Source organism: Apodemus sylvaticus, chromosome 16 (assembly GCF_947179515.1).
Source record: "Apodemus sylvaticus chromosome 16, mApoSyl1.1, whole genome shotgun sequence".
Classification (NCBI taxonomy): domain Eukaryota; kingdom Metazoa; phylum Chordata; class Mammalia; order Rodentia; family Muridae; genus Apodemus; species Apodemus sylvaticus.
The window spans coordinates 47,613,045-47,634,824 of NC_067487.1; the positions used below are offsets into that span (position 1 = coordinate 47,613,045).

General features: G+C 42.8%; 1 protein-coding gene across 4 annotated transcripts in view; it reads right to left on the bottom strand.

Moving 5' to 3' along the window:
- Positions 1-21,780, bottom strand: part of Plpp1 (phospholipid phosphatase 1) — a 63,749-nt gene that overhangs the window by 13,553 nt on the left and 28,416 nt on the right. For 2 of the 4 annotated variants that reach the window (XM_052159662.1, XM_052159661.1), the window contains exon 2: positions 17,235-17,389. In XM_052159662.1, the coding sequence (XP_052015622.1) occupies positions 17,235-17,389 (155 nt within the window). Of the gene's footprint in view, positions 1-1,945; positions 2,098-17,234; positions 17,390-21,780 lie in introns of those variants that run through there. The other 2 variants (XM_052159664.1, XM_052159663.1) reach the window with 2 other exon arrangements.

The window sequence follows — 21,780 nt, forward strand, 5'->3', positions numbered from 1 at the left end:
TCTTAATTTTTATTTATATATGTCACAGGTGCCCACAGAGGCCAGAGGAGGGTGTCAAATTCTCTGAGGCTGAAGGTATGGGTCGTTGTAAGCCACTAACATGGGAACTGAACTTGGATACTCTGGAAGACCAGTAACCACTGAGTCCTCTCTCCAGGGAAATATTTTCTACTTTCTCCTCTCCCTCCCCACCTCTCTCTCTCTCTCTCTCTCTCTCTCTCTCTCTCTCTCTCTCTCTCTCAGCTCCAGATTAAGAAAGCATCAGAGCACTGTTTTCCTTTTGGACTGTTGTGTTGGCTCCTGGATGCCCCACGGGCCTGCAAACCCTCACTGCACAGCACAGGCCCCTGCTGCACCACTGCCCTTCACTCTAGTGGGTCCTCCAATGTCACCTGACAGAGCAGAGCAGAGAGGACAGTACATCCAGTGCTTTAAATGAATCTTGTCCAACATCAGCTACTATTTGAAACAATAAGACCCCTTCTTAAACTTGTTTTTCGTTTGTCTTAAAATGTTTATTTTGGTTTATACTGTGTTCTCTCTCTGGTGTGTGTGTGTGTGTGTGTGTGCTAATGTACTTTCATTAAGTGACTAATGATGTCAGGTCTAAACCCAGGACAAATGCTGAGGTACCTACATACCACATCAAAGGGACACTGTCCACTAGCCTCTCATCATCACCAGTACCCGTCATAGAGACATCTTGTCTGAAAGACCCAACCCCCATCTGAAACTCCTTACTCCAGGGGCTGAGCTGGACCCTTCCCCAGCTTTTCATCCCTATATAACCCAGCCATTTTGGCTCCACCTGGCTCACTCTTTGGTCTCCTGGTTTGCTCCTGGCTTCTTGGCTTCAGGATTCTCTCTCTTCCTCTTTCATTCTCCCCTTTCATGGCCTGACTCAGTCTGGATCATTCCAGATGCCTCTGCCTCTGCTCTCCCTTAGATCTACAACACAGACCCCAACCACTTAGGAGCAGTCATGTCCTCCTTTTATTTCCTTTTTCATTCGAATACAATATACTTTGATCGTATGAACTCCTACTCCTCGCAGACTACCCCTTTGCATGTGCATGTTTGTTTTATGAGCTATAGTCTCATTAAGAAGTCTAAGCTGGTCTTGAACTTAACAATCCTCCTGCATCAGTTTCCTGAGTTCTGGGTGTATAGTCATGCAGCACCAGGCTCAGGGAACAATCATGACTTCACGGCTACTCAGGAGGCTGAGACAGAGTGCCTGAGCCCAGGAGCTCATGCGCAGGCTAGCGAACACACAGACCCTGCCTCTAACCGATGACTTCCTTCTACAGAGCACAATGGGCTGTTTTCCTTAACAGTCAAAGCTCAGTGTAGAGATCTAGACAGACTAAAGGAACCCCTGCGCTCTTACTCCTCTGCTGCCGTAGGGCAGTCACCTATATTACTGCACTGCTCCCCTCACCAGGTCCTGGGAATGGTCCCGGGTCAGCAGCTAGGACAGCAGCGTGCCAGCCTCCAGGACAGCCCACAAAGATGCTAAGACTGAAAGAGCAGCATCCTGCCTTTCGGAATCTCAGTGTTATGAAATACACATTTATACAGTAAAAGGTTTCTTTTCATTAGTTACCATAAATTATGAATCAATTACTTTTCCTTACTAGTCAGATACTGTGATGTTTTTAATATTTCCAAATTAATTAAATGTTAATTTAACATTAACTCTAAAGTTGACAAGGTAGAAAAAAATTAGCACAAAATTTACATATACCAAGTATATGTATAAAATATACATTTTTTTTACTCTTTTGACCTTATTTATTAAAATAGCTCCATAAAATAAGCCTTCCATTAAAGTTTTTTTTTAAATCCTGAGGGATATACATTCAATCATCAATAATAAATCACCATCACAAGAGTAAGGCGCATGTTCAAAAGTTATAAACTTGGAAAAGCAGGTTTAACTTACAACGAGAATACAGAATGGAATCATTATTCCACCTAATAAGGCATAAGGTATGGTGTCTTCTTTGTAAGGGTACTTGATGGACTCATCATTACAGAACATTCCTCGCTGGAAGGGGGTATGCCTTGAAGTAAGAATTGCAAAAGGCAATCCAGCTAGCAAAAGGGAATAAATAAAAATATCGTTAAAAATTATCAAAACTGATCAGCGGCAGCAACCATCCCGAAGACCTTAAAGATGCAACTGCTTTGGATGTAGGTGAGAGCACATGGAAAAGGGAAGGCGGAAGGCGGGTGCATGCAGCGGGAGTTAGAAGGGGGCGGTGTAGGTAAATGTGGTCTCTTCTCCAGGAAACAACGCTTCCGAGTTCTGCCAGCCACTCTAACACAGGCATCTCCAAACTGTGCTCCTGCCCAAGTACAGCAGTAGTGGGAAGTCGCTCTCAGACATCTGCCACCACCAGGTTTCCAGCACTTTCCTGACCTTCTGTCATGGGCTATGTTTCTGAAGAAAACATTTCAACATTCCCCATTTTATGCCTTTATCAAAAGGTTATGACAGTGTCTAAATAAACTATTCGTTCCTTTCCATTACTCAGAGGATACTACTCAGAGCTGCCTTGGATGGACCCTGACGTTGAATCAACTTTCTTAAGTCAAACATAAAACCTCCCAACACACACTTGCTTTATCATTAATGTTTTCTGTGAAGATTGTGCCTTAAAATGTGTAAACTTTGTCTACATGTAAATTTCAAGAATTCAGTTTGTGTCATTAAAGTTACATTTATTAGTTACAGCTTTCTGCTTTATAAATAGAAATGTAGTCCGGCAGAAACCCTCAGCAAGTCCACTTCTAGACTGGTCCACAGACGAAGGCTCTTCTCCCTTTGGGGTCCCATTCTGCACACGGTATCTGCCGCCTGTGCGCTGAGCTAGCCCGTCCCAAGCAGTTCATCAGGTGCTTCCTCTCCATGAAGCTCCAGCCCTGCCCTCTGCTACTGTTTATCACGGTATCGATTCTGTCCAAACTACAAGGGTCAAAAGGAGCAAATAACAACCGCATTTCTGTCGTCGCTAGCTCTCCTGTATCTCTCCACCTTCATAGACACTGAATCATGAATCAAAGTACAGTTCTTTATGTGAGCCGATCTGCCAGTGATAGCTGTCAACTCTTGAAAAATCTTTCAAGTGCTGCAGGATTCCTAAAGCCTTGCTTCTGATAACGAGCTGGCTCTGCTGCCCTGCCCTTTCACTGCACGCCTGCCTCCCTTTGAGTTCAGATGCTTCTGACTCACAGCATGCTTGCAATTAGGGCGATGCGATGAAACGCCCAAGCCTTTGCTATGTATGCCATATAGCACAACTTCAGGAGACTTCCATGACTTTTCACACATGTCAGCATATAATTAATGCACATAATGCAGCGTTAAATACACACGGCTTAGTTTCCGGTTGTTGCCTGTCCCACACAGTAACTGAACACTTAACCTTCAACCAATTACAATATTCCAACTGGATGGACATTAACTCACATTAACAAAGAACTATTATTCCTACGGTTCACCTTATTTGCAAGAACTGTGCACACAACACTGTAAACTTCTACTGTCTACACAGCACATTTCTGACTGGCTATATTTTTTTCACTAATTATTGCTACTTTCTGCACTAACATGTTTAGTACAAAAGTTACACATAAATCATTAGCACTCAAAACACTTTAGATTCTGTGTCTTTAGTATAAGGAAAACTTTGTATTGACAGTCTCAAATATACTGGAAAATATTCATATACACATCCATTAATAATAAGGCTTTTCTCCTTTGGCCATGCCACATAAAATCATCCTAAGTGAGGTAACCCGATCACAAAAGAACACACATGGAATACAGTCACTGATAAGTGGATATTAGCTCAGAAACTCTGAATACCCAAGACACAATTCACATATCAAATGACTCCCAAGAAGAAGGAAGGAGAGGTCCCGGATCCTGAAAAGGCTTGTTCCAGCATTGTAGGGGATTACCAGGACAGAGAAGTAGGAGGGGGTTGATAGGAGAATGGGCGGAGGGAAGAGGGCTTAGGGAACTTATGGGGAGGGAGGAACCGGGAAAGGGAAAATCCTTTGGAATGTAAACAAAGAATATAGAAATTAAAAAATTATAATTAAAAAAAGAAATTGCTCTTAAATTTACAGGAAAAAAGTTTGTATTTCTCAAGGTGGATGAAAAAGTTTACAAGTGGCCCATTTTAAAATACAGGAATGCATAAGTGGATAAACACTGACTACGCTGTATACATCACCCTCTGTGCTATCGGGGTCCAAGGCGGAGTAAAGCGCACTACATAAGCACCCAGAGAAGGAAAGTCATGCAGCACTCTGTGCCCAGTCAGTGAGTTGTTTAGAATGTGATTCCCAGTAGAAGAATGGTGTAGGAGAAAAACCATAACGGGTGATTTCCACAGCTACAAAGCGGAAAGAAAATGTGCACCAGGGATGTGATATGAAAAGCAACCACAGAGTAATGGCGGTATTAAAAGGATGAGCAAAGAAAACTCAGTGAGAGAGCTGGGGTGAGCTTCTGGCGGGCCAGGAAGGAGAAGCATGAGGTATTCATCCGAAGAAAGGAGTGTCAGCTGGGGAAGAGCCCCAGTTGCCATGGGTTTTAATTGCCAGTCTTCATTGAGGAGAAAGACTAGAAACCAGTCTAAGAGTTTGGAAGGCCTCAGGAATGCTTTAAGTTAGTAATACCCAATCCCAGTCACCATCACAGAAACATCACAGTTTCATTAAACTCAGTACAGGTCAACCAGAGGTGTTCACCGACCCACTTAAGACTTAAAAGGATGAGCTTATTCAGATGCTTCTGGAAACTCTCAGAAATACAAGACTGACTCCATCTGGGCTGGCACGCAAGCACCGGCCCACAAACAAAGAAGCCAAGGACAAAGCCCATTTACAGAGCAAGAGAGACTAGCCTGACCCTTCCCAGTGCAGAATGGAAAGGTAGCTTTGGTTCCCCCGGGGGCCAGAAGGCCTCAATGGTCCCACTATCTCAGGCTGCTCAGTACCTTGTATCTGTTTCAACAAACAAGTTTTACCTAAGCTAATGAGAAAACAGTTTTCTATTCTTTGCAAAAAACCTTAATCTAACCTATCAACAGGGACAGCACAAAGGTTGCTTTTAAGTTGTTTTTTGTTGTTGTTGTTGTTGTTATTAATCTACAGTGTGGGGAACACTTCCAATTCAAATGGAACTGGGAAAGGGGGAAAGCTGTTAGAATGTAAACAAAGAATATAGAAAATAAATAAAAAACAAATCATTGTTTGCATTTCTAATTATTTCCTTAGAACATTTTTATATAACATTAAGGCATATAAACATTAACATCTTGGCCAATTATTTCCCCCCAAATATAACTGTATAGCACTAACTTACTCTACTATCCACGATACACAAGTATGGAAAACTGGATCTTTTCAATGGACAGCTGATGCTATCCTTGATATGTCTGACAGCCAAGGCACAGATGAAAGGGTTGTTTTCACTGCCGTCAGTTCAAATCAAACATCCTTTTACTCTTATCAGTAAAACTGAATCTCTCTCTTTTTTTTAAAATCTCTTTAATAATTTCTCAAATGACTATACATGCCAATGTTTTTCTTAATACTTTAGAAATTAAAGTCAATTTTAATTTCCCTCCTATTTTTAATTTATTTTTTGTGTGTGTATGTGTGTGTGCGCTTCCTTATCTGTATGTACATCTTATGCATGCATAGGCCCACGAAGGGCAGGGAGGCCATCAGCTGCTCCCCAAATTGAAATTACAGGTAGTCATGAGCCACCCAGTGTAGGTGCTGGGAACCCACCCCAATCCTCTGCAAGGGCAGCAAGTGCTCCTAGCCACAAAGTCCTCCACCGATTTCCTCACCTATTTCAAATAACCTTAAAGTGTAACACGTATCATAAAGTCCATCTATTCTAAATTTGCCATTCCAGCAATCCTTACACTATAGTCTGAGAACACCGTCATGCCCTGGAGACATTCATGAGCTAGTGTGCAGTCAGTTCACACTCCTTGATATAACCTAGAACAGCCACAGACCTGCTTTTGGGCATATCATAGAAATTGAATTAGACAACACGTGGTAGTTTCTTTTTCTTTTCTTTTTCTTTTTCTTTTTTTTTTTTTTTTTTTAAGATTTTTATTTTATCTTTGAGTTCACTGTAGCTGTCTTCAGACACACCAGAAGAGGGCATTGGGTTCCATTACAGATGGTCATGAGCCACCATTTGGTTACTGGGAATTGAACTTAGGATTTCTGGAAGAGCATCAGTGCTCTTAACCGCTGAACCATCTTTCCAGCTCCACAATGAACCTTTTTAAAACTCAAGTTCTCTGAATAGTACTTAACTCATCCGTGAAATAAGACAGCTTTCTGTTTCTAATAGTGAATATCTTTAATGATTTGAAAAACTATGACATGATAACTTATAACTTCTATAAGCTTGACAGAAAAAAATTTCTCCTTCCTCCACCAGAGATAGGTAAAGATAGCTAAAAATGTCAACGTTTTTAACTGTCTCTTGTATACATACTCAGGATCTTGGAACCATAAGAGAAATACTTATGAACTGTTTCAGTTAGAAAAATTCAGTAACATTGAGAAAGTGGTTTCAAAGTCTCTTATATGAAAAAAATTCAGCTGGGCAGTGGTGGCACATACCTATAATCCCAGCAATCAGGAGACAAGGTGCTGAATCTCTGAGTTCAAGGCCAGCCTGATCTTCAGAGTGAGTCCCAGGACAGCAGGGCTACACCGAGAAACCCTGTCTCAAAACAAACAAACAAAAAAACCAGAAACAAACAACTAACTAACCAAACAACCAAACACAAAAACCTTTTCCAACATAAGGGAAACACAAATGCCTCCAACAAGTTACTGTTTAAAGGTTATCAACACATAATCTATATAGACACAGAATCTATACTGCTGCACAGATATTCTAGCCCTATTTTATACAGTATGACTATGGTCATATCATATCATATCTGGAGTTAGAGAAATCCAGAGCCTACTGCATGTCATTCAAGGGTACATTGCCTCAGAGCTAACCAAAGCAAGCACTGATATCAAGGGCCTAGAGCTCTGCTTAAGGTCAAGGGAAGAACTACCTCAAAAGTCCAGAAGACGAAATGACCCCATTGGAAGATCACTGAACAGCAGATGGTTTCCACTGAGCAGAGAGGAGGTGGCCACTTGCAAAATATTTCAACAGTCACAATCTCAATGTATGCATAGGGGTGCATGAAGGCTATAAGCCCAAAGAACCCACAGTATAGGGAAGACTGTAAAATAATGGATCAATTGTTATTTCTGCCACCCAACTGTCACCTTGGGATTACCAGATATGTGATAGATGGATGTATTTAGTTAGGGTTTCATTGCTGTGAAGAGACATCATGACCAAGGTAATTCTTCTAAAGAAAAACATTTAATTGGGGCTGGTTTACAGTTTTAGAGGTTCAGTCCATTACATCATGGCGGGAAGCATGGCAGCATGCAGGCAGACATGGTGCTGGAGGAGCTGAGAGTTCTACATCTTGATCTAAAGGCAACTAGGAGAGAGACTGGCTTCTGCAGGCAGCCAGGAGGCGGCTCTCTCTTCCACACTGGGTTGAGCTTGAGTATACGAACTCAAAGCCCACCCCCACAGTGACACATATCCTCCAACAAGGTCACACATCCAAATAGTGCCACTCCCTGGGCCAAGCATATTCAAACCACCACATTCCACTCCCTCGCCTCCACAGGCTTGTTGGAACATACAAGTCTGTGGAGGCCATATCTAGCCCTAACAAAAAGCAAAATCATAAAGCAGATCATATACTTCCAGTATATTATGGCACAGGATATACATTACCGTTCCAAAACATCATAGTGAAGAAATATTGGACAAAGGCAAGACCAAAAACCAGCTGGGCAAACTCCAAACTCTGCATCTCCAAATCCTTTCATCTTTGTTGACTGCAACACAACTCTTTCCATTCCTTGGCAGTATCTCACAGCTCTGGCATATCTAACATCTTGGGGTATCCAAGGCAACGTCAACTTCATGTTTCTTGTTCCAGTATCTGGGAGCCCAGATCTTCTGGGCTCCTCCACAGGGCTTGGCTCGTTTCTTCAGCTCTGCCGTCTGCAGCACTCTAGGCCATGACCGACTCCACTCCACTGCTGCTCGTCCTGGCAGTCATCCCCTGGGGCTGACCCTCCAATACTGTGGGGTCTGATGCTGCAACTAGGTGTCACCAATAGCCTCTCACAGGCTCTCTTCATGGTCCCAAGCCTCAGCTCCTTTGCATGACCCCTTCAGTCCTGGGTCATCAACTGCAGCCGGGGCTGCACCTTCAACCATGGCCTTTCCTGGACTCTCACAGTGCCAAGCCTCAGCTGCTCTTCATGACCCCTTCATGCCTTCAAAACCAGTAGCACCTGGGTGATTCTTACACATTACCAAGTCCAGCTACAGCATGAGATATAATCTATGGAGGCTGGAGGTGGAATGTGATGGTTTGAATAGGAATGGTAAAGTGGAAATTTCTGGTTAAAAAGTTGTGTCATGTGATGTTTTTCTGAAAACAGACACTTGAGAGGGTATGTGGCATTTAGAAAGAATATACATGAAACCCCACAAACAATGGGAGGGCGCTCTTGCATTACATTCTCCTTCTTTGTTGGTCTTCACTCATAGAGACGTGCCAAGAACTCGTGGTACTCAGTCCACTTCCACTGCTGGATCGAGTCGCCACTATTTGTGTTTGGTGTTTGCTATTGGACCAGACTCCTGGTGTCCTGACAAAGAAGAGTGGAATCACCCCAAAGAACTACTTCTAAACAGAGCTACAACCCTCTTTTCCTACTAACCTTCCTCCCCTACCTTTGGTTGATAGGCTAGAAGGGAGGTTGGAGTGTTTAAGAACCCTAAACAAAGTAGATTTTTTAAAATCTGAGCTTAGAGATGGCTGGCCCCCATAAGCTCACATATTTGAATGTTTTGTCATTAGAGAGTGGAGCTACTTGACAGGGATTAGTAGAGCTGGCCTTTTTGGAGTAGGTGTGGTCTTCTTGGAAGAAGTGTGTCACTAGGGGTGGGCTTTGAGGTTTCAAATGCTCAAGCCAGACCTATTCTCATTCATTCTCTCTCTCTCTCTCTCTCTCTCTCTCTCTCTCTCTCTCTCTCTCTCTCTCTCTCTCTCTCTCTCTCTCTCTCTCTCTCTCTCTCTCCTGCCTTCAGCTAAGAAAAGTCTTAGCTACCATGGCTGCCTGCATGCCACCATGCTCCACGCCATAAGAATAATGGAAGAAACCTCTGAGACTGTAAGCCAGCCCCGAATGTTTTAGAATCATGGCTAAGAGAAGTGCAAATTGTTGATTAGTTTAATTTCTTTTACTAAATCTTAAAGACCTTGGTAGCAATTTAATTCTAAATACATTTAACTCAAATTCAGTATGCAGACCAAAAGACTGAGGAATTCCACCCCTGTCTTAGAAATTCCAGACATCTAAATGTTACTTTTGTCAGCATTAGAGCACATATCATTATGTGCTCTAATGCTAACAATGCTCACAAAGCTAAAAATGCATCAGAGAGTGTCTTAATGTCCTGAGGAAATCATCTTTAATTATGAAGCAATCATCCAAGGGTCAGCTCAACAATGACCTGAGTTCCCTTTTTATATGCTCATTAATTAGGAGTCAGGGAAGTCAGACTGTGCTCAACTTATGGATTTAAGCTGAACTAGCCAAGAGGATTTCCTGGTGGATCTGGTATAAATATATGAAAGAGTAGCAAGAACGGGAAGCGAGTTGATCAAGTCAGTTAAAACTACATTAACTGAGAACGGAAGCCCTGGGCATGGAACCGGGGAAGGTGGCGCATCTGCTAGAGCTGTCTATAGTAGACAGTAGTGAGATATCTGCAGTGGAGGGGAGAAGTCAAGCTAAGGGATTAACCTGACACAAGCTCTGTTAAAGCCATGAAACCTAGTGAGCCCACGAGGGGAGCAGGACAGAGGAGAAACGAGCCCAGTGGTCCCTAGAACAGCAAATGAAATCTCCACAGAAGAGAAAGAAAAGGGGGCAGTGGTGTGAAAGCACAGGAGAGCTTGCCTGTTACTTTTGTTTGTTTCTGTCTGGGGTTTTGTTTTTTAAGAAAGGGTCTCTGTATAGCCCTGGTGGCCCAGGAACTCGCTCTGTTGCCCAGGCAGATCTGTGATCCATCTGCCTCTGCCTCCCAGGTGCTGGGATTAAAAGCATTTACTACCACAGCCAGGCCAAATAAATTCTTTTTATACAGAAAGAAAAAGAGATGGAGGCCTGCACAGATCTGGTAAGAAGGAACTAAATTTGGACAAATAAAAAAAAAAACCAGGGAATATGTTTCACAATTCTAGAACAGCAACTGTAGAAAGATCATAGAGTATCAAATCAATACAAAACTTAATTCCACTTCTATATACTTGTGATGGGCAATTAGAAACCAAGGTTTTTACTTATATAAAAATATCAAAAAAAAAAAATCCGCATTGACATGCTTGGCCATTCCAAAACTCCCAGATAGTCTACTGATAACTCAGCGGACCTGCCCATGACTTCTGCTCATCCACCCAGGAGAGAGGAACTGCTCTCACTCTCACTACAGGAAAGCTATTATTAAAAAGATCGCTCACCGTCGCAGCTTCCTACCTACCTTGTAAGCAGTGACTGAGCTTCTCCTCCAAAAGCATGCCATGCCCTGAGCTTATGTTGACTGATCCTAAATCACAAACCAATACAAACTATTGGAAATGTGGGTTTGTAATACTGTAAAACTTGCCATTCTTAAGACCCAATAAATGCAATAGCTTGACATTATTAACAAAGTGTACTGATGTGGGGCTTTTGTTTGTTTAAAATTATTCAAACATGGTGCCAACAGGAATTTGGCCACCATCTAAGTAGTCGTGGGGCAAGTGGACTGTGCCACCAGACAGAACTGGTGTGGTTGAGCAGGCTCAAACCCTGGGGAATCTCAGAATTGAGAACAGCAGGTATAGAGCCAGCTCCCTGCCAACCTACCTGATCTGGGACATATAACTACAACACTCAGCTGAGATGACCGTGACAATCGGCTACATAGCATAAAAACCTGGGTTTTCCATGTTAATAAAGTATCTAGATAGGCCTCGAGTGTTTAGCCAATGAGCTTCCCTTCCTCGGCATTCCTTCCTGCAAAAGGTATTAATCCTTGGTTCACCCTAAGTAAGCTGTATGAAGTCACATCTGCCACCAGATAACAAGCAAGGATGTCTCCTTTATCAAGCATCGTCTTGGGGGAGGCCCTAGTTGTAGAGAGCTGCACCCAAATGTTCCTGACAAGGCTGGGAAAGGCCTTCTCTCTTCCAGCCCCTCCATTTACTCCTCCGCACTCACTCAGAACCAAACCAGATCCTGCCCCCTCCAGGGCTCAGCCATCCCCTCCTTTCCAGGCACACAGACACCCCCAGGGGAAGCACGGACCCAAGGACCGCCCCCCCATACCCATCGGTACCCCAGCAGCATGTACACAGGAGACCAGGAACTATAGCATCCGTCTCGGACTCGGCTGTTTCTCACCCTGGGAAACACGGGCTGAGACCCTGTTGCAGACTGTGCTCTGCCTGCTCTGAGTGCTCGGCTGTGCTCTGCCCGCTCTGAGCAGCTGGCAGTGCTCGGGCGCCCCAGCAGCGAGGCAGGCACACAGCCCGCAGAGTGGTGGCTCCAGAGAGCTCGGTGTGCAACCCAAGCTATCAGTAGGTGTGGAAAATGCTGAAGCCTTTCATGATGGGGGGTGGGGTGGGGACACTACTGACACAGAAAGATCTACAAAAGCACTGTGCTCCACATCTTCTCAGGACTTAAGACAACCTGTGCTCTAGTCACAAAGGGTAATCTCACATAAGTGAGTCCTCACTGAACTTTTAGTCATAGTCCTTCTGAACTAAAAAGGATTTGGAGATTTTCAATTTGTTAAAGGAAACAACAAATTACAGCTAAGGAAGATAGATGGTCACGCTTGGCAGCAAGCGCCTTCACCTGCCGGGCCTGCTCAGCCTGTCCACGTTCTTCCAGAACAGTCGACACCCAAACTCAACTGGGGATCATTTCATGGCAAACAAACGTTAGAGAGCAGGTGATAGGACCACCACGAACTCCACCCCGTTTGCCGTAGCCAGTCACCCCATTTGCTTCTCCAGCTGCTCTGTCTGGTTATGAGGTGCTGCTGTAGACCCTGACTGAGGTGTTGCTTAAGGCGTGTGAGGCGTGATCATGTGATATTGACTACACTCAAGAAGTCTGGCTGGCTCCCAGAGCTTTCCATGGAGACTGTGGGTCTGGATTCGGAGAAAACCTTCACCGCAGATGCTTCTGACCTCAACCTCGGCCTTACTTCTCAGATATCAAAAAAGGTTTTAATGTATTAGAAGTCTATTGCATAACATTTGGATAGTAATGGCTTCTCGAATCAAGTGCACTAAATATCCCACAAACTTTTTTTCTTTCCAGTTTTTGAGACAGTCTGGCTTTAAATTCACATAAATCTATCTGCCTCTGCCTGTTGGTTGCTGAAATTAAAGGCAGGTGCCACCATTAAAGTGGCTGCACTTTTTTTTTTAATGGCACAATATTATAGTCCTCTGGGGCGGGGTTCAAATGTAAAAACACAAAACTATTGTTAAAAACTGAATTTCTAAGTACCACCATGTTTTTCAAATAACAAGTTTTAAGAAACAAAGGTATGTCCAGTTATTAAGCTGTCAACTACTCCTCTACTAGGTCCAGGAACTGTAGTTTAGAGGTAGAATGTTCGCATAAGCAGCATGATGCCTCTGATATAGGGTATGTCAGGGCAATAAAAGAGCCAACAGCTTGCACTCAAAATAAATACGACGTAAAGTCACTAAGTGGGCCAGCGAGATGGCCAAGTAGGTAAAGGCAGACTGCCAAGCCTGAAGACTAGCTCAATCCCTGACCCGAGGTGCAAGGGGAGAACCTACGCTCCCAAGTTGAGCCCTAAACTCCACAGGTGTGCTAGCATATGCACACAGCACACAAATTAAATGTAATGTTAATTTTTATTAGTTAACACATCATGCAAAACTCTAAAACATATGTGACATCTTATTAGGTAATCGTATCCCTAGAAATTAATAATCTTGAAGATAATATTTTGTAAAATTCATTATTTATTATGTAACGAAACAACAATGATTCTTTATCAAACTATCAACAAATTGAAATATATATTTTTAGCCAAGTTTACTGGGACACGCCTTTAATCCCAGCACTCGGAAGACAGAGGCAGGCCATCTCTGCGAGTTTGAGGCCAGCCTGCTCTACACAGTGAGTTCCAGGACAGCCAGGGCTACATAATGAGACCCTCTCTCAAACTCCACCCCAAATATATATATATATATAAATGTGTGTGTGTGTGTGTATGCATGTGTATACACACACACACTACTATTCAGTGTGTGTATCTATGTGTGTGTTGGTAGTGTGATAGGGAGAGATCCCAGGACTTTCCATGAGCCAGGCAGGTACCCTACCTGATTTTAAGCCTCACTACATTTTTTATAGCACATTTAAGTTCACTTAAAAACTGAGCAGAAAGTAAATGCTCCCATACACACCCTCTCTTCCTATCACCAGTCTAGTTCTCTTATCAACACCTTACACTGACCCAGCAGCACATTTGCTGTAACTGAAGAGGCAGTGTTAGTACACTGGTTGTAACTAAAGCCCATGCCTTACTTTAGGGCTAGTTCTTTATGCTACAGTTCCATGTGCACTGATGCACACATGGGGCCATGCGCCCCATCACAGTATCAAAGAGAACAGTTTCACTGCCCTGAAACCCTCTGCCTTAGGTTCCTTACATCCTCGCTCATCCACCTATCTTTGTAATCGTTCTATAGGCTTGCATTTCCATATCATGCCATATCATAGTTAATACCATAAAATACACAGCCTTTCAGATCGGTTTCCTGTACCTAGCAATATGCACTGAGGGTTCTTTCATGGGTCTTCACGGCTTGATGATATATTTCCTTGGATTCTGTTGTTTTGTTCTTGCAATACAGAGGACACAACCCAGGGCCTTGCCCATGCCTGCAGCTAGCACTGAGCTATATACGCTTGCTTCTAAGTGTCACCAGACATGAATATTTCATGCGTGGCATATGTCAATATCACAGTTCATTTTTCTACTCAACTACTGAAAGGTATCTTGCTTGTTTTAAATGTGGACAGTTGTGAATAAAAGTGCTACAGACATGAGTGTACAGCTTGCTTTGTTTTATTTTTTGTGAACAGAAGTTTTCAATTCGCTTGGGTGGGGGCACAACTGCTGTATCCTACAGACAGACCCCACACATTAAGTTCATAAGAAATTGCAGAAGTGTCTTCCAAAGTCGCTGTCCATTCTCTGCTGAAGCTGGCATTATGGTCTTGACTTCACTACATAGGGGCACACAGTAGACCCCAGTTTGAGTTGGCAGTGAGCATCCTTTCACAACTCCTTCACAATATGCCTATCTTCTCTAGTTGGGGTTTTCCTCCAGACCTCCAGTCCACTTTTAATTGGTTGCTTTCTCTCTAGCCTTCACTTTTTAGCTCCACCCCCACCCCACCCTCCTGCTTTGCAGCTCAGGCTGGCCTTGAACTGGAGGTCTTTAGCCTCCCATGCTCAGGATTCCAGGCTAATGGCCCCACCAGCTTGGGGTGTAGCTTTAATTGTGGCCCTTCATCGGGTTGGGAGAAGGCATTCCACACCTGCCCGTGCTATCACGGTCTTAACAGTGTCTTTCACAGAGCAGAACTTTTTAATTTTAATTCCGGCCAGTTTGCCAATCATCTGCTCATGGCTCTCCCTTGCTGTACCCAAGGGCAGATTTATTTTTAAGAACCAAAAATTTTTGCCTCAGCAGTCAGCTGGAGATATGAGACCCTGTCTTTAAAAATAACATTATTTTTAAAGCAAATATCACAAACTAGGACTATCACAATTTAGGACCTAAATTAAAAAAAATAAAAAGGTAAAGTTCATAGCTTCCTCAGCTATAGTTTTCAAAATAACATTAAAACAAATTAATGAATATTAATGAATTTGCCTTTGCTTCACCTTTTTCTACAGTGAAATAAGGAAGACTAGAATCTTCCATTGTCCTAGATAGCTTTATCTGTCAACTTGACACAGCCAAGAGTCATCTGAGAAGGGAGACAGCTGAGGGACTGGCCTGTGGGCGTGTCTGCAGGGGACTGGTGTAGGAGGCCCAGCCCGCTGCATGTGAGGCAGCCAGCACTCTTGCTCTCTATGCTTTCTGGGTTAAGACTTGCTAGTGTTCTACCTTGCCTCCCCTCAGGGATGCACTGGGAACGGGAGCTAACTAAACCCTCCTCCTCTAAGGTGCTTCTGGTTAGTGTTCTAACTCAGCACCGGAAAGACATCTAATGCACATGGGAACCAGTGTCCAGACACCTGGTGCCCACCAGGCTTGGGGTTCTTTTTGAAAATGTAAAAGAAAAAAATAAGTCACTTTTAAAATGTAAACTTTTTACCATTTAAATTCCTACTACTCATCAAATTTTATACAAGATGTGTGTGTATATGTGTGTGTGTGTGTGTGTGTGTAGTTATGTCAAACATGAATAATACATGTAAGTGAAAACAATGGCTTCTATATGAGATATTATGCATAAATTATTAAAACAAATCTGCCCTAGAAATTGTGAAGAACTCCTTTTACATTAGTTCATCAGCCATCAGCATACTAAGGCGCAGGAGCCAGCTATACACTGCTTTTTCTAGCTTGCCAAGTTTGTATTAAAATGGTTTTTCCAAATGAGTTCTAACAATACACTTACAAGAATTCATACCAAGAACTCAAAGGTTTATACCAAGTTTTCCCCACGACTTTAAAGAAAATACATACCTTAGTATTACTGTTCTTCATTTCAACTGCCTAGCATTTTGGTATTTACTGTAATCATTTATTTAAGAAATATTTGTTAAGTAAGGGCACAAAGCTGAATTTGCAGTATTCTCACAATGAAATAAAACCAATTGACCTAAACAGCACTGAAATGTTACTAGTTTTCATCAGGTAGAAGACCAATGTTTGTTGCTTTCTGTTTATCTACATTATAAGTTTTGTTCAATTCGTAAGTTATATTTTTGCAATTAAGTTTTAAGAAAAGATAAAAGGCACCAACTGCTGCAACTGCAGTTTACTTCCTGAGCTTCAAACAATACTGAGTAGATTCTACAGCTTGATCTGGCAACCGTCCCACACAGTGACAGCCACAGCAAACACCTCCGTCCAAATGCAGTGGACTGTTCATCGGTGACAGTCCTGCAAACTTCCCTTGACTGTTCACAATCCTGGGGCCTCAACTATATAAAGCTAGCTGTGGTGGCTCTTGCTTCTTAGGGAAAAGTAGCCCCTAAAACTAAATTCTTAATCCCATTTTTTCACCCCTTTTATTTTAAAATTGTTAAATCAAATTTGGATTTTAGGTATACAGAGGTATGTATGATAAGATAAATATATATTATAGAATATAAAATATATTAAAATTCAAGGTCATTAGTTGCTAGAATACTATTCTGAAGACTATTCAGGAAAAACAAAACTTACAATGATAAAAAAAAAAAAAATCACTCAGACTCATGAACTGCCAAAGCCAAAAGTTGCTTATTCAAACCCAGGAAGAAAAGCCAGCCAGGCCTGCTGCAGAGCGAGGCTGCTGAGCTGACTGGGGCAGAGCTGTAGACCTGCCTCAGACAGAGGACACAGAAGCCGCTAGCACACGCCAGGGCTAAGTCTCCGCCCTGCTCCTTTTCTTCTACTTCCAAGTCACATAAAGGACATGGTAAATAGGAGCAGGAAGACAGCAGACTCGGACTGCAGGCAGGTGGTGGCTGGGGCTCAGCTGTGAGAGAGCACAGCCAAGCAGAGTGGAGCCTCCGCTTCAGGCACATACTGAGAAGAGCTGGGCCAGCGGCTGCAAGCTGTTTTAAGTAGCACACGCCACTGTTCAACTGGAAAAATCATCATTCTCCAGGACGAGAGTGGATTCTTTCCTTCAGCAACTATTTTCCACAATGACACGAGTAAGGTAGGGCTTGAGTTTACCCCCACCCCAACGCCATCACTTCATCCAACCTCCAGCACAAACCCATCACTACCTGCTTATTATTTACTTACAGAGAAAATGGGTAAGCCAAGCCCCAATATGACGAGTATACTGGTTGTGACGGTACTGTCATGGTACGGGTACTTCACGCTGCTGTCAGTACAGAAAAAGCCTCTCTGAAATGGATATATTTGGCCCAAATTTACAATAGCCATAGGCATGGAAGCTGTTGGGGAAGGGAAAAAAACACATATGATTACATTCAATTCACTTCTTTAGGAAGGAGAGGGTATGGGACATAAATCTTAACTAAATTCAGGTCTTTCTGGAGAAAGACTGATGTTCTCAGACACCCAGCAGAAGGACCAATGAGATTATGTGGTGCCTGTGCATTCAAAATCTGATTCTCTCTCTTGCACTGACCTCTGATCTCAGGTACAATCAAAAAAGAAGCCACCAGGGAAGAGAACAAAATGGGTCCATGGAAAAATAAATCTGAGAATACACGCAAGTTCACTATTTTACATTCTATAATTAATTCCCATTTAACAGCTTAATATCTTAAATATATATAAGGAAAAAAAACAAACTAACATAAATGTAATGATAGCACCATAATATATGAAGGACAAAGAAGTAAAAATCTATTTCACATTAGAATGAAGTTCGGAAAAAAAAAAACCTTTAAGTTTTGATAAGAAAAGCAGAAAGGAACAAGCCCTTGTTCTTCAAGACAAAAAGAAAATTGTCTTTATTAGTCTCGGCAGGGCTCCGAAACCCCTCTACCACAGCACAGCGCTAAACTTTGCTTTGCCTGAGCCTCCCGAGTAGTGAGGTCTACAGGCGCACGCCATGCCACCCGGCTGGCAGTTTCTAAATACGTTCAAATTTACACTGATTCAGGCTTGGCTTCATACAAACACTGAAACATCCATTCGCTCATCATATACTCTACTAGGCGAAAGCAGGTACAGGAGACTCATTTGTGCAAAACTCATTCAAGATCTGGCTACTTTGTGTAAACAGAATGTACACTTGAGAGATTGTTTACAAAGAAATACCAACACAGACTTTTTTTTCAGGAAAGGGAAACAAAACTTCTGTACGTTGACTGTGATATAGTAATTCTATTAACTGTTATTAGTACACACACATCCAAAGGGAAATGAAGGCAGAGAAACACCATGAAAACAGAAACACGATTATTAAGACAGTATAAAAGGACCAATAGAAATTCAGAGATTAACACAAACTGAGGTAATCAGAAAAGAGCAATAAAGAAGAGGCAACGAACAGGTGAGTGCAGGCCCAGGAGGAGCAGGAGGAGCGGGAGGAGCAGGAGGAGCAGGAGGAGCAGGAGGAGCAGGAGCAAGGGCAGCCCCAGAGCTGTGGCAGCAAAGCAGAGGGACGGAGCAAGGGGTCCATCCGTCACAAGACCCTCTCCGCATTGCATGCCCACACAGGCCAAGCGCTGGAGGACACGGACAACTCCATCCTTATCTCTCTGCAACACACAGGCCTGGAACCCCCACTCTTCACGGCAGTTACTACTCATGTTTAAGGAAATGAAGAACGGTGCCGAAGCTTTAAGCAGGGGCAGCCAGCATCCTAACACCGGCTCCTCCTCCTGTACAGGTAGTAAAAGGACAGTGGCCATGAAGACAGGCTGGGGGCACTGGATCTGTCCATGTAAAAAATGCTTGTTCAGTTAAAATAAATACATCTGTTCTTAATGAGACCTCAGAGTTAGCGGACCATCTTTACTGCTAATCATCTCTGCATCATGTAAGTGTGAGGTTCTAATGACAGCATGAGAACTTCAAGTTGTGTTTATTAAAGGATTCTGGGTTACACTGGCCTAAAACAAATTTATCTTGTAGGACATAAAAATCTGTCTTCTTTCTGTCAAAGTCAGTAACATAGTAAAATAAGTATTTTAGACATTAACATTTAAAAAACTGAGCAAAAAGAAGGAAATATTTAATACAACTTTGAAATAATTCAGACACTTAGTGACAGTGTCAACTCCGAGAAGAGGATGCCAGGAATGCGTTTGAATATAGGAATGACCCCTTGAAGGCTGCTCACACTTGCAGAGGCGGACCTGACAGTACCACTGCAGAGTCTGGAGCCTGAAGATGGCCCCATGATAGAATCATAGGTTAGAAGGAGGAGCTCACTTGTGGTGAGCCCATGTTAGTTCAGTATTCAGGGGACTGCCTTTGGGTTCGTTTGTCACTCCCTAATGGGTGTCAGCCTTGTCTTCCCCTCCTCACATAGCCCTGGAAGCCCCAACCACATGGAACCACTGGGTTTTTGAAACCCTGTGAGTCACCAGATATCCTCGGCTGCCCCTCCCCTTCCTCGTCAAGGGATCAGCATTCCCTTACCTGCCCCATGGCACTGTGAACAACTACCCTGCTTTTGTACACATCTTTCAGGAACTCTAAAAGCAGAACTTACTATTACAGTTCACTTTGTATCAGGCACATAGTTGGAACTAAATAAAACCTTATTAAAGAGCTAAATAAGTAAAATTCAGGATACAGATGTGTAAGCATTTGAAATTATAACTTAGGATAAAACAGTTCTCAAAGAAAGCAAAAAGTCAAGACTAACAGAGCAAACAGCCAAGAACCAATAGTCTTCATAAAACCAAGAAAAGAGATGATAAAGGGGGTGGGGGTGGGGTGGAAATAGCGCATTATACTCCAGAGGGCAGGGAACTTGTCTGTCTTGTTGAGCAGCATGCTGGAAAATGAATGAACTCTAGGAAAGGACAACACTAGGAAAAGGGGACCTGTGGACATCCCTATGCACATAGAAACGGATCTCGCTACACATACCTGCGGTGTTGTGTAGTCCACCCTTCTATCAACCCTGAGTATACTACCATCTAATAATAATCTCTCTACCAACCCTGAGTATACTGCCATCTAATAATAATCTCTCTACCAACCCTGAGTATACTGTCATCTAATAATAATCTCTCTACCAACCCTAAGTATACTGCCATCTTCCCTAACAACCAATCAAATTAAAAGTAACACTGTTCTGCAATTCATATTGTGCCTAATGGTGGCTGCTCTAAGGACTGTATAAGGCTCCCCAGAGGGGTTGTGCTTGGTCGTTCTCTCCCCATGTGCAGGGACACCCCAGCATGCTGAATTAAATAAAATTCCTCTTGTTTTTGTATCGATTCATAATAATAAGAATAATAAGAATAACAATAATAACAATAATCTCTCAACTAACCCTGAGTATACTGCCATCAAATAATCTCTCTATAGTTTTACTCACAGTAAGCACTTCAAGGAATGTTGTTGGAATGAACAAGCAGGCAACAACCTCTGGAGCCCATAATAATCTTGTGTAACAACAAAAGTATAGCCTAAAAGGGTTTATATAAATTTCCTTTCTTAAAGGTGCAAGTTCAAGCAAACAACAAAAATCAGCATGCAGTCTGAAGCTCAGGAAAGGCCGGAGGTGTGGGACTCAGTGTCAGGGCACTTGCTGAGCGCACACACACTCACACACACACACACACACACACACACACACACACGAAGTCTTGGTTTAATTTCCAGCAACAATGCACACACATATGTGCATGCATACATACGCACACACCCAGGAAAGGGGGGTTGTGCAAGGGGAACACTTTCAACTCTAATCACTATTCTTTCTCAAGCTTGCTTTTCCAGTGACAACACAAACGGCTAATGAAGATGAACACACTGACCAGAACCATGTTAATTACTAAGGGGAACATCACTTACAAGTCCCAGAATCCTGAAGTCCTGCCTGGCATCACCCATAAACAGGTTCAGCTATGGCCACTCTAGAACCACTGCTCTCCCCAAGGCCCTCACCCTTTCCAAGGCCCCTCACCCTTTCCTCACTGAAAACAAAGTCAGAGACCCAACTGCCTCTTCTTAACTAACGCCAAAGCAGAATTCTACACTCTTGCAGAAAACAAATCTGACCTACAAATGAGACACTGAAGAATAAGACCTAACAAGGAAACACTTCAGATTCGGCGCCTATGTTCTTCAGAACTCTGAGACACCGTATTGTGACACACAGTGCATGATGGATAGTATGATGTGTACGTGACACATGGACCACACTTACACCTTCCACTCCTCCGTGAAATTTCCAATTCACTCTGCACATCTTCAAAGTTATCATGGAAACTCCATTCCTACACCTTTGCTCTAAGACTCTGAAAGTATTACATGGTGTAGTTTGAGTGTACATAAAATTCTATATACTATGAATAAAAAAGTATAAGTCTTATTATGGCCACTTCTTGAAGCAAAAACATAATTTTAGTTTTTAAAATTAATTCGGTGTGTAAGTGTTTTGCCTGCAGGTGTGTTATGTGCATCCCATGCATGCCTGCAGAGGTCAGAAGAGGGCATCGGATGCCCTGGAGTTGCAGATGGTTGTGAGTCACCATGTGGTTGCTGGGAATTAAAGCCAGGACCAAGTAAGAGCACCAAGTGCTGTTAACTACTGAGCGCCATTCGGTAGACTCTGAAGTACAAACATGTTTAAAAAACTAATTTGTTCTACACAGAAAGATTTACAGCACAGTTGTCTGTAGATATTTAC